General features: G+C 48.4%; 1 protein-coding gene across 1 annotated transcript; it reads right to left on the reverse strand.

Annotated features, from left to right (window-relative positions):
• Positions 1 to 2,014: 2,014 nt before the first annotated feature.
• On the reverse strand, positions 2,015 to 3,686 carry NOG (noggin). The gene has a single exon (XM_037400367.1). It carries the CDS (start codon positions 2,912 to 2,914, stop codon positions 2,243 to 2,245), a length of 672 nt encoding a protein of 223 aa, XP_037256264.1. The 5' UTR covers positions 2,915 to 3,686; the 3' UTR covers positions 2,015 to 2,242.
• Between the last annotated feature and the right edge of the window lie 10,349 nt (positions 3,687 to 14,035).

Raw genomic sequence — 14,035 nt, forward strand, 5'->3', positions numbered from 1 at the left:
CATGAAATAGTTTCAGTTCACATAATTCTTGTGTTTACCAGTCATGAAAAACTCTTGCTTTTGGCATTTTTTTTAAATAAACTTTTTTTTTTTTTTTTGCCAGTGAAACTCTGTCTAAAAAAATATTGGCCCCAGGCATAGAAGGTTTTGCATAAATTCATATGTGATGAATGGCTGATTTTAATGTTATTTGGGTATTTGTCAGAACCTAACAAATATACATGGTAGTGGTGGTTCATAAACTTAAACATCTCAATATACTCTTTCTTCTAGAAATAAATTACGTTTGTTTGCCCTGCCTGGAGTCCTAAGGTAGCCGACATTAGGAATATTTTAAATGTGATCATCCATCCAGCATGTCTTTCAGGCGCCACGAAGATTAAATGAAAGAATCATAAGATGAAGGTCTTTAACTTTTAATCCTTTTACAATGAACCCTTAGATAGACATGGGGGCAGGGTGCCTTCTATGTGAGTAATAATGCCTCTGTTCCTCTTCACTAGGTTAATGAATACCCTAAATGTCCCAAGATCTGATTTTACCGCCCCCCCCCCCCCAAACTATTGAAATTAGAAGCACTGAGACGGGCGGTAAAACGCACCGAAAGAGTGTGAGAGAGGATGAATATGCATTGGGAGATACGCGAACTAAACGTTAGAGAAAGCAGGGCTGGGCTGTGTCAATGAAAGCGCCACGGGTTTAAAATAATTAGCATAGATTCCCTCCGAATTGGGGGGGTGGGGGGTGGTAGTTTTTTGATTCCAAGATAAATAAGGAAAAGGCTTTCTGCACTGTCAGGGCGCCTTTGAAGAACACGTGGAGCGTTTGTTTTTGCAGTTGGTATCTATGAGATACGAACCGTCGGGTCTCCCAGCACGTAAAAGTCAAATACTTGGTCAGCCGCGCCGGGCCCTTCCAGCGCGGCGGCCCGGGGCCGCGCCCCCCGGGGGTGCCCCGCTGCCCGGCGCGGAGCCCCGCGGGCCGCCCCGCAGCGCTGGAGCCGGCGGCCGGGGGGAGCGGGCGGCGCGGCGGGGCGGGGGTGGCAGCGGGCGGGCGCGGAGCTGCCCCGGCGCTGGCGGGAGCCCAAAGAGTTAACCGGGCTGCGAGGGGCGACCGCGGCCGGGCAGGGCGGTGTGCGAGGCTGTCATAGGATCAGGCTAATAACGTGTCTGCGCTGAAAACCCCCAAAGCCCAAGGGTCAAGTTTCAGCAGTGTCCCACCACAATGGTAGGTGTGAAAGACACGTGTCCCGTTGTAAATGAAATGTCAAGCGGTTTAAAAAAAAATAAATAAAAAATCCCAACCCAGCTGCCATCGAGCGCGCCCTGCCTGCGCGGCCGTGGGTGCGCGGCTCCGCGGGGGCGCAGCGCTGCGCGGGGCCAGCGGAACCCCCCCGCAGCCGCTCCCCGCCTGCCCCACATGAGGGGCCGGATCCCCGCCGCACTCCTGCGGTGTAGGTGCCAGAGTCCCTCCTGGAAGAGCGGCGAGCAGGTTCCCACCTCCCCCTGCCACCGCGAAACGTCCTGCTGAGCGTGGAGAACGAGGAGGAGAGAGAAGAAAGCCCCCCCGAAGGCGGCCAAACCAAAAAGCAAACAGAATCCAAACGGCTCGTGTTTTAGTGGTTGACTTTAATTCTGCACTGCACTTTTTACTACAAGGATATAAAGAATAAATAGCAGATACTCTTCATTTACATAGGATTAAGTCATTCAAACTGTTCTCTCTATTTACAATAACGTTGTGCTCTAGGCGTTTATTCATTTTTATTTAAAATCTAAAGTCCATAAGGAAAAAGAAAAAAAAACCTCACACACACGCTTTCCGAATAATGGAAAACAGCTTTAAAACGTTTTCTTATCAAAAAGTTTGGTTTGTATTTTTTAATCCTTTTATTAAAAAAAAAAACAAAAAACACAAAACCCCCAACAAAAAACCTACTTCGCGAAAGCGAAGCGACTTCTCTCAGGAATATAAATACCAAAAAAAAAAAAAAAAAAAGATACATTAGCAACGATCAGGGTAATAGTCTTAAAAATACAGTAGACGCTGATTATTTCACGTATAATACTGACCTTTTAATAGTATATTAAAACGGTGCCATATATACACACAATATACATTCTCCTACACGTTACAGTGCATTACAACGTTAACCAGAAAGCAAATGTCTTTTTTATTTTTGTTGCAGCAAAGGTCCACGTGAGTCCGCTGGAGAAGGGGCAAGAAAAGGTAAGTGCAAGCCCTAGCAGGAGCACTTGCACTCCGAAATGATGGGGTACTGGATGGGTATCCATGTGCACCTCTGCCCTCCCCGGCGCTGGCACCTCCACCTCAGGATCGTTAAATGCACGGACTTGGCAGGTTTGCAAACCATGCCTTCTGGGACTGAACAAGACCTTTTACTGTAGCAGCTGCCCACTTTGACGTACCGGGGCCAAAAGCGGCTGCCGAGATCGTTCCACGTGTATAGGACCGGGCAGAAGGTCTGGGACCAGAGCCACATCTGCAGCTTCCTGCGCAGCTTCTTGCTCAGCCTGTGCTTCTTGCCCGGCTGCAGCCCGTCGTAAAACTCCAGCCCTTTGATTTCGCTGGGCATCGCTCCCGAGGGTCTCTGCCTGAGCAGCAAGTCCAGCTCAGCTAGATCGTCCACTCCCAGCCGGTCCTCGGGCAAGGAAATAGCCATAAAGTTTGGGTCGAAGTGTCCGCCCATGAGGTTCCTTAGCAAGGTCTCGTTAAGATCCTTCTCCTTGGGGTCAAAGATAGGGTCCGGGTGCTCGATTAGATCCACCAAGGGCAAGTTGTCGCTGGGAGCCGGTCGGATGTGCAGATAGTGCTGGCAGGCGCCCTGCTCTAGCCGGAGACCCAGCAGAACCACCAAGGCGTATATAGTCACCAGGCACTGGGAATGATCCATCCTTGGGAGACCGGTGGGGGGGGGGGGAGGGGGGGGAGAGGGGGGCTGGGTTCACCAAACAGCAGGGGAAGAAGGTGCAAGCAAATACATCAGAAAACTTGTACGGGGATATCCAAAATAGCTTGTCTTTAAGGGGGATCACCGCCGCTCCTCGCACCACCGGCAAAGACAGCCCCCTAATAAGCCCGGAGAACAAGCCCCCTGCAAACTCTCTCTCGCAGGCTTCTCTATAAAATTTCTCGTGGTGGAGCCGCTCCAAAATTCTGCTGCTGCTGCTGCTGCCGCTGCTTCTCTTCACCCTCCCCGGGAAAGGGAGATGCCTCTTTTTGTTGCAAATTCTGCTTGCCGCTGCCGCTCCTCGTTGCCTGCCCGTGCGTATGGAAGAAGTTGCTGCCGATTCTTCCTCCCCGCTCCTCTCCGCCGTTTGCAAAGCAGCCTCCTCAGCAGCAACAGCAGCCACGCACGTTGGCACCAGTTTGTCTGCTTTGCAAGGACCCAAAGCCTTTAAATTTCCTGCACTTTCAGCTTCATCTCCATGGAAACCACAGACTCTCTCCTAACCCACCCCACCCCCCTTAAAAAAAAAACCACACACACAACACAACCCCCACTCCCACAAAAGTCCAGGAGAGCGCGGCTTCCCCCTTCCCACCCAGCAGGCACCCTCTGCTGGGGAAGGCTGAGGCGGGAGCCGCCGCTGCCTCCCCCCGCCTTCCGCACGCCGCCGCTCACGCGAGCCCGCCGCGCCCCGGGAGATGCTGCTCTCGCCGGGGCAGCCGCCGGCCGGCCCCGCTCCGCCCGCCCCGCCGCCGGCTCCTCACTCGGCCTCGCCACCGCGCTCCGCCGCGCCGGTCACCCCATGGCGCGCAGCCCGCGCGGCGGCGGAGCGCGGCCTCCCCCGCTCGCCCCGCGCAGCAGCGGCCGCGGCCCGAGCGGCATCTCGCCCCGCCGCCGCCTGTGCCCCCCGCCGCGGCCGGCGCTGCCCGGCCGCTGGGGGCTGCTCGCCCCGCGACGCACATGGGCCCGCGGTGCGCTGCCCGCCGCGCCCGCTGGCCGCCCGCCCGCGGCAGACGCCTCCTCTGCCCGCGCCCGGCCGCGGCCCCGGGGCCGCGCCGCAGCCGCCGGCCGCCTTCCCGGGCGGAGCGAGCCCTCTGCTGGCGGCGCCGCGCCGCGGGCCGGGGCGGTGGGCGCGGGGCGAGCGAGCCGGGGCGGCGGGTTCGGGCGCTCGGGGCGGCTCCTGGGGCGAAGCTGCCGGCGCCGTGCGGGGGAGCGCGGCGGCGCACAGGGCTCGGCGCACGGTGCCGGGGCGGCGGCTCCCGCGGGCGGCGCTCAGCCCCGCGGCCCCCGCCGGCGGCCCGAGTCCGACATGCCCCGGGGGCCGCCCGGTGGCTCCGCTCCCGCTCCCCCTGCAGCGGCTGCGGCGGGCTGCGAGGCTCCGCTGCGGTCCTCCCAGCACGGGCTTAGCCCCTTCCCAGGGAGCCCCGCAGAACCAGCACTTGCAGTGCCGCCCCCGCGCCGCACAGCGCGGGCGGGTAGCCCACCTCACAGCAGAGGCATCAAACGGCTGAAAAGCTGCGCGGAAACGCGGCCTGCGCTGCGGGGTTCCCGGCTGCCCGAGGGCGCTCGCCGGGCGCGGCTGGAAGGGAGGCAAACGCTCTATTAGGGTTTGAGTAAAATTTCCTGAAGTGCTTGAATCCCATTCCTGCAGGCTATTTAGGCACTTAGGAGCCTGAGTTTAATGGGACTGAAGCTTAGCCATCTCGCCTAAATTATTTATGCATTTGTTTAAATGTGACCCTTCAAATGTAGGTTCATGATGAAAGTAATACATGGATCGTGTTACCCAGGTTGAGTGTTTTTTCTAAAAATGAACTACATTTTTTCAACTACTTTCACTCCCTAAGTTAGATTTAAAACAATTCTTATTTTGCTTTATTCCTGAGCATGTAGGGCATTTGATAAATAATACATCACTGGAATAAATGCCATGAAGAAGATGGAAAACTGACCCTAGCTGTACACCACAGAAGGAGCCTCATGGTGACACTTGCTACTACAATGTCACGCAAGGATTTGCTGGAGATTTTTACCTGGAAATTTTGGTCTCTGCCTTCATCTAGAAGCAGATAAACTTTCATTGCTGAGACCTGCCATAAAAGTTGTCCCTGGTAATAAGTGAAAAGCCATACCTCTTATCTTTCAAAATAAATTTTCCCAAAATTCAAAGAGTAGAAAACTTATCAAGAACAGAAGACGGCCATTCTGCTGAATTCAGGACTTAACTGAATATGACTTTGATGCCAAACTGAATATGAGAGAGCAGGGAGGTGCTAAGGTCTGCACAGAACCAGTGAGTGAGCTCAGGCACAAGCTGCTTCTTGCTGGGGTTCTCACGAGGTCTTGGCCTGTTCACACCATGGCTCCACTCCTGCCTCCTGGCAGGCAGCCTGCGGAAGCTGCTCCTCCATCACCAGCCGGAGCTGGGGAGACTTTATTCATCCCTCCATTATTCACACACAGCCCATATTTTTGCCCACCCTGTGGGACAAAATGTTTCTTAACACACTGGCGCATAAGCCCGCACTCAAAGCTCGTCAGCTGATCTGTGGTTCTGGGAAGGATTGATGTGACTGGTTTCAGGAGGGAGCAGTTGTGAGGGTGGCTGATGAATCCTAACAAGGTGTTAATGTTTTTTTTGGGGTGCCTGTCTGTCTCTTTCTCTGTCTTCCTTCACTATGCTCCTACCTCCAGCCAGTAAGTCACCTGTAAGTCACTGCATATATTTTGTAATCCACTTTTAAACCACCTTGTCTAAACACAAAGGCACAAATAACAATACTTGGTTAAAATAACAGCGTTTTGAACAGAAAGCAAAAATTCAGAAGTTACACCTAATGTCTTGTATTTCTTCATTAGTAATAAATCCAGTTTTACTCAGCTGGTATTTGAAAACAATTCTTTAATTACCAGTCTCCAAGTCTAAAAATAAAGCCTGTCAGGCCTATGTCCTGTCTACTTCACGCCAGCTGTGTTTAGGATTCTACACTCAACACTGTGAACTTCAGCAAGCACTCGAAGACCTTTCTCTCCTGACCCGGGTTACCTGGAGGAGGAAGTGTTTTCTGGAAAGAGGCTGGTTCAGACAGACTGCCTCTTTAAGGTACAGAGATTTGGTCTGAGCAGAGCAGGCTGGGGCTCAGTAATTCCTCAAGCGCAGGTGTCCATACAGGGTGCACCAGGCAGCTGGCATGGCTGTGAAAGCTCGAGGGATGCAGAAGTGACAGAAGTCACTTGTGGCCCAAGAATTTCTTGGTGGAATGGCTGATAGCAGGACTGGGGAAGAGCTGCCAGTAACAACTCTGCCAGAAGCCTCTGGGTCAGAGGGAAAAGAAAATGGTTTATTTCAGGGTTTGCTGAAAACAGCAGTAAATGAGACCTGGAGGTAAAGGGCCTGATCCAGACTCTGTGCATGATGCCAGCCCCTCCTGGGATAGGGACAGAGGCCAGCAGCTCATAGAGGCCTTAGCTGGTCACTCTACTGGCAATGGTGCATGAAGCAGAGGAGAAAACAACTCCCTTTGCCTCAGCTTTATTGGTTCTGGAGTGCTGTCAGTAGTAAAAATGTGTTTTTTCAGTAGACAAGGCAAATATGACCTTCCAGGCACACAGGAAGCCAATGTGGGCAAGAGTAAGATGCCACTTCTGCAGGGTCACATCTCTGATGAGGAGAGAAGAGGTATGCAGCCTGCACTGCTCTGCTTATGACTCTGGAGGCACAGCTCTGAAAACACATTATGTAAGGATCTGTTTTCAGTCTGCAACAGCAAGGATGCACAGAAAGAATTCAGAATAGATTTGTTTCCCATTAATTCTACTAACAGAAAATGGCCTGACCTACTTCACCTGACCCAGTGCTCAGGGACATCCCACTGAGTTCAGCCCATGGTGTCGAATCAGTCTGGTCTATGAGCAACAGTCTCAAGCTTGACGCATGGAATACTCTAAAACACGGAGGGAATGTCACAGAAAGTAATAAAACACTAAAAAACTGGGATGAGGAAGAAATATGCCAGGTATGCTCAGAAGAGCTGTGCCTTCCTTAGGAGTGGAGGCTTCCTCACAGTTGTTCTTTTTTCCCCTACACTAAAGATCATTCAAATTAAGATCTAATTCACGATCTCATTGCTTTTCACTTCTTACTTTGAAAAATCCATTGGCATGAAACAAGGATTGTTTCTTAAAAAAAGGAAAACCAACAACATAACTGAGTGAGTCCTCTGCCCAGCTCTCATGCGGATTTCTCATATGGCTTTGGGCAATAAATTGCATAGCTTTGTGCTTTCCTTGTTTGTAGAGCAGGAATGCTAATCCTTGCCTCTTGCACCGAGATGTTGGAGAGTTTGATTAGATGCTACCAGTAAATCCGTATCAATGCAGAGCAAAGAATCCAGTTTTTTACTAAAATTATAGAGGAAACTTGTGATTGATAGAGCAGACAAATTTTAAGTTTTAGGTCTAATGAGCTGCTAGACCAGCTCCCTCTTCCTTGGTCACACCCCTATATATTTTGTAAGAAAATCCTTACGGATTAATTTTCTACCTTTTTTTTTAAACTGTGAGTCCCTAAAAAAATTCTAAAGGAGATGCACAACTTTCAGGCATTTTACATAGTTCATATATATATGCCTTATGGCAATCTACCCAGTCTACCTTATTAGCTATCAAAGGTCCGGTATGACCTCACCCAGGAATCCATGCACCACAGGTAGAAAATCACTGTTCTACTGCTTTTAAGCTGTATTCTTTAGTCTGGAAAGACTCAGGGAGATCTTGCTGGACCTTTGGAATGTGGTGCTGCGTCTCAAGGTACTTCATCCATTTCCCTGCCCTTTTCCTGATTTACAGAAAGGGCCACAGAACAACCATCGTATTAACAGACTGCACAATATTAGCAGGTGATCAGCTGCTCTGAAAGAAAACAGTTATGAATCACATGGAAGGTAAACATTTGTTGAGAGAGCAAAGTTCTACCTTGAAATCCCAACAGAATGGAGACAGGGAAGGATACATTTAGCCAAGAACCTGTATCTGCAGTGATAAATGATGTATAAATAATTTGTATTTTGAAACTAAGCTCTGGGATGAATGTTTTATAGTGGAGTAAATTCTAAGATGACTGATGCATTAAAGCAATGAAAAAAAGCAAAAAAAAAAAAAAAAAAAGGAAACCCTCCCAAATAAAACAAGCTAGTTATTTCTTAGACTTTAAGTACAGCTATACGTGGAGATGTATCCATTATCTAAAAAAAAAAAAAAAAAAAAAAAGAAAAAAAAAAGACGAGGCTGTAAAAGAAGAGAATAAATTCTTGCAAGGTCCTTAAAGAATTGCTCTATTTTTCTCATTTCATGTCATTCTTGCTCCTAAAATACTGAGCCTCCTTGATACTCAGCCCACTCCTCTTGCTCCTGCATTTTTCCTAAGGTATAGACTTTTGTCTTTAGAACAGAGCTTGTGCATTCATCTGCTGATAAACTGTTTATCTTAGCTTTTATGAGGGCGCCTTGCTGCAAGCCAGCCAGAGACAGGATCCTGGGTGTTTGTCTTTTTTTTAAAAGAGGGTCCGGGAAGTGACGGGTATTTATACCTCCCCTTGGCTCTATATATCATGGGAGGTGGAACTCCACTGTCTCTGTTTCTCGCTTTTTCTCTCAGCAGCGTCTTCTGCCGTAAATCTGAATCTCTCAGAACAGTTTTCTTGGCTGCAACCCCACTTGGAGGAATTAGGTCTTTTTATTTATTTATTTATTTACGCAAAAGGTTTGCAACAGAGGAAACCCAAGGTTCTTCTAATTCCTCCCCCTCCTCTACCCCACCTAACTATCCTGCTTTTTGTGCCAAATACTAACATCTCAGCAGTCAAGAGAAGAGACCAGAGCCGGTTAAGCGTCTCACAGTTTGCAGACCAATTCATTATAGAGAGAGAGGCCAGTCGGAGAACTGGCAAACATGAAACAGAAACCAAGGTATTTTTTATGTTAAAAAATGACACTTATATTTACAAGCAATGGCTCCTGACAGGGATCTGAATTTCCACACAGGCAACATTGTTTATCCAAACAAACTCCCTGTAGCAGCATATATTACATATATACACACATGACAAGTAGGAATGCATTTATCCTTTTTTTGCCAGCCTGCTTATTAAGATAAACAACTACTGAGATAAACCAAGTTTTTATTATTCCTTTTTTATGAAACACTAAAGACAACTGAGTGACAGGGATTCAATGAACTGAAAAATACAGCAACCCCCCAAACAAGCCCTGTGTGCATGTGAGTGATTCATCGATGCCAGCTACTGAATAACCCTGATACATAACATTTCCCACCTCTGATATTTAAAAAGACCCCCTCGCCCTTTTAGCACCAATGGAGCCCTTCAAATGTTTTATTGCTAATTGTCTAATGCTATGTGATGAATGGCTGCTTGACTGAAAATGACAACCCCTTTTCTCTGAACTACTTCATTTTCCTGGCTCCAGTGGGGGTGAAGAGGAAAAAATAAATCCCATTACATCATATTTAGCCTGTTGGTTATGAATGAAGGAAAATTAAACTTCTTTTAGAAGTACTTCTATCAACTAAGTCCAGAGCCCCCAGGTCCCTTGCACTCAGTAAATGTTGCCTCAGATGCTGGGGCAAAATGTTCCAAGAGACTCAGGAGTTTTTTGGAAGCACAAAACCCCAAAGGCAGGGTCTAATCCTGAGCAGAGAGCCAGGGGGAGCAGGATCACAAATATATCTAATTCAGAAACCCCGGACTAAATCTAGAATGGCTGCACTTTGTGCTCACAAGTGTTTTGGCTACAAGGTAATAAAAGAGCAGAATTTAGCCCAATATGTAAAACAACTCCTGACTATAGTTTTGCTTCAAGAATAAATGCAGCAGAGGAAGATCCCACAAATTCAGAACTGCTGCTTTATTAGGCAGTCTTCAAATTTGCTCTGGCTAGAGTATCTGCAAGGATAAAGGAGTTTAAATAACTAGAAAAAGATTAAACTGCATGTCTTTCCCCAGCATTTTGTATTTACCACTTCTTTCCCGCTTCTTATGCTTTATCCCTTTAGGGAATCTGATCTCTTCAAAAGATCACAATGATCAGCCAAAGTTGTGTGCAGAGCATTATCTTTGCAGCCACTAACAAAATGTCACAAAATACAAACTCCCAGTGGCAGGGCTGGCTGTGAAAAGCTGTATCTTCAATAGGATACTTTTCAAAGAAACCTGTAACTTCAGTGGCAAATGGAATGATTTCCCCTTTCTCTCACAAATGATGAGGCAGACACACACATGGGGGTATGGGATTAGTTCAGATACAGAAACATAGACAAAGGAGACTGATTCCAAACCTGCTCATGTTCAGTATGAATCTCTGGGATGTGTTTCTTTGGCTTGGGAGTTTCAAGTCTTTGCTTGTGAAGGCAAAGGGACCCAGGCGAGTAAAATAATGAATCTAGGCTTCCCAGACACAGGTCTGACATTTGCTCTCTCCCTCTGACTCAGGCTTTGACTGAGTTCAGGGATTAATTAGGCCATGCAAACGAGTTAGGTTCTCTCTTCTGGCAACCTGGTCACGTAGGGAACCCCCACCCCTCCCCTTCCCCACACTCTCCTTCCCCATAATGAAGCATGACTGTAGTAAAACAAGTCTTTTGATGGTGCCTCTTCTCATCACTTTCAAGACAAACAATGTCTCAGAAGCCCCCCAGCTGCTTTTATTTTTCTTATATCTACAGTTACATCTTGGGTGTGTTTACTCTTCCTCATTAAATATGTTGTTCCCCTCCTTTTTTTTTTTTAATATCCTTCCTTTATTGCAGTTTACACAACACATCAATTACAGGATAGAGTTAAAAGCTTTCAGAGCCATTCTTGGGTATAGAGCAACATCCCACACCACCACCATCTCTAAAGGAGAATTGACACAGGGTATATAGGGTATACTAGGAGTATAAGACAAACAGCCCCACAGCAAGCAAAGAAAGAAGTGGTCACAAATTGCTACTTTTCTCACAGCAAAGCATCACTTACGTATAGTCAAACTTCCTTTGATAAGCCTGAGTAAGGACTTTGGTGTTTTGTTTTGTTTTTTTTTTTTCATCAAAAATATTAACAAGCAACCATTACCCTTCTCCTATTAATACAAATACTTGGAAAGTCTAAGATGGCATAGTAAGAAAAAACAACCTATCATAGGACTCACGATCAGCTAGACTTTCCCACATACCCCTTGGTCTTAGGATCATTTTCTTTCAAGCAACATTGAAATAAGAGGACTTCAACTGATGCTGCTTAGCAAGCCTTCTGAAGCCGCATCACCTTTTAAAGTACTTGTTTGCATAATGAACACATCAGCAGTTCAATAAGATGCCAGACACAATGGCCCATATTTTAACCATTATTTGGATTTGTTTTCCCTCTCTCTATATGCGTGTGCATGCATGTGCAATTGTTCCCATGTAGGAACAGCCTTTCCATTACTCCCATTCTTGATAAGTCAATGTGTCTTTGGAACACTATTCTGTTTTCATTTACAAAAAGATCAAAACCAAACAGAAAAGAGTGTTGCCCTTACCACTGTGGAAGTTCCACAAGAGTTCTCCATACACTGAACATGAAGGCTAACTTTTGTAAGCAAACTGAGCACTTTAACTCAAATATTAGGTATTGAAACAGACTTGACAAGGGATTCAGAGAAGAGGTATGCCTTTGTAACAGAAAAAGTAGCAAAAGGAACACCGCTGCATTTAAAATGTCTCATGGCAGAGATGGCTTTTTATGCCACTTTGACTTAATATCTCTCCACTTTTCCCATCAAAAAAGAAGGCAGGAATAACCTTTCTCTGCAGACCCTAACCTAAATCACTCTCTCTAGGGGGACAATTCAGCTCCAGATATCAGAGTCTGCCTGTCATCATTCTGTGTTAGATCTCTTAAATAAATAAATAAGCAGCTTTCCCCCACCAGCCTGAGAGCCCTTGTGTGCCTAGGCTTAGGTCTTGCCCAGTGGCTTACTGCTGCAGGACCTGGGGGGAGCAGGGCAGGGGGCGAGGTGGGGGCAATCGCCCTCCAACACTGGGAACTGTTTGTAAATTACCCTAAGCTTCCCTTAGTCATTATTCCATTAACTGCCTCTTGGTAGATCTGTCAGTAACTAAGCTGGGACTTATTTGTAGAGAATCAGAGGCTATTTGCTGTACTAAGTGAGCCATGAGAGCGAAAGGGTTTGGGATTTATTTGTAATTACAGTCGGGATTTTTTTCTTCTCCTTCTTGCCTGGACCCCACTGGTACTTTCATTCACATTCCCTAAGCTGAAGCTGGCGCCAGGATCACAGGCTGGCCCTGTGTTTATGTCATTGAGACTAGGACAATATTTCAGTGTGGAGCCAGACCGCAGGGATCCACTCTATAAAACCCTCACTAAAAATAGACAGCCGCCCTGCCCCCAGGCCCGCGGACCGCCGGCACCCTGCGTGGCGCACAGCCCTCGCCTGGGCCACACTCAGCCCTCCCCACTAGCCCCTGCTAGCCCCCGGGCCCTCCTACCCCCATCCCATCCCGTGCTCCCCCCAGTGAGGGTCCCCACGAGTTGCCCCGGGGGCTGGCGGAGCCATTCAGGCTCCAGCTGGCAGCGGCAGCCCCCCGAGGCCTCCTGCCTGCTCAGTGCGAGGGGATGGCACCTCGAGGTGCCCGGGCTCCCTGCTTGGGGATGGCGGGAGCGTGCCGAGGCCGGCCGGGACGCATCCTGCACCAGGGCTCTGCTCAGGCCGCAATGCAGGGACAGCGAGCAGTCCCAGGCACCCCTGGCTTGCTGGGCTGTGGTGGCTGTCACTGGGAGAGTGACAGATACCTGAAATAGCAGTGCCTGGGACTCCTTTCCCTCTGTAGCTTGTAAAGGCGTGCAGAGAGACCCCAGCGGGACAAAACTGGGTCAAAGACTTCACCTCTGTCTGATAAATCTTTCCTGCAGCAAATTAAAAAAAAAAAGAGCCGAACATTTCCATCTCATAGCTGTCAATTTTATTCAGAAGCATGAACCGGGGCAAATCATTCAGCCTTTTCAATGGCAGTGGTGCATGATCCCGCAGCTTGGGAGGGTAAATGTAACTAGAGTGTTTATTGATCAGTTCAACAGCTATATAGATAAGATATGAGGAGCTTAGCGTGCAGATTTTCAAGGTAAGAGCCTGATCCTGCAGCTTACATCCTGACATTGGAAAGGGCTTCATTCAAGAAGCCTGTGAAGTAACAGAAAAAGCTCACGTGGATTTTAATGGGCAACAGAGTCTTCCAAAAGACAGCAACAAAGAGCAACTGAGCCTCTTGATTCCCTTAGATCCCTGTTTGTTTAGCTGCTGAAAAAGCATACTCAGAGGCAGCAGACGTGAGTGTGCCTACACACATAGGTATCCCGAGAAGGGATGCTGCTGCCACTGAGCACCAACGAATGCCAGTCTCCGAGAGGAACAAACCCTTCAGGGAATAGCTTCCTTCCAGATTCCTGTCACTGAATCACTGTCCTGGCATAGGTCATGTTTATTAAGTCAGCAGGAACTGGACTCAAGCTTGAATGCTTGCTCAAACCAGTGGCAAAACTACAGTGTGTGCAGGGGAAGAGCCAGATGCTGAGCTGTGACACAGAACAGCTGGCAGCGAACCGCAGGGTTTGCCTAGCCCGAGGACCCTGTCTGACTCTCACCCAAGGCCCAGGCCAGCCTAACTGTTCTCCCGCGGGGCTGCACGGCTCATTCCTGGTACAGGTGCAGCCAGTCACCACCTGAGCGGGGATGGTCTGAACTCAGAGCTCTGAAATCCCAGGCAGTGCTTTAAAACCCTGCTGTGCCACACTTGACACAATGCAACTTGACTTTGAGTTGATTGGCTCAAACTACATCATTCACTGGGCAAAGAAGCCATTTTGTACAAGGAGAGAAGACTATTGTATCATGGACCGAGCACGTAGGAAAATAATGGCTCCTTGTTGAAAGGCTGTTTTGGAAATTTTCAGAACATCAAGAACACATATACAGTGGTATAGAAGGACAGCCGTGGTGTTC

The sequence above is a fragment of the Falco rusticolus genome, chromosome 1 (assembly GCF_015220075.1).
Source record: "Falco rusticolus isolate bFalRus1 chromosome 1, bFalRus1.pri, whole genome shotgun sequence".
Classification (NCBI taxonomy): Eukaryota; Metazoa; Chordata; class Aves; order Falconiformes; family Falconidae; genus Falco; species Falco rusticolus.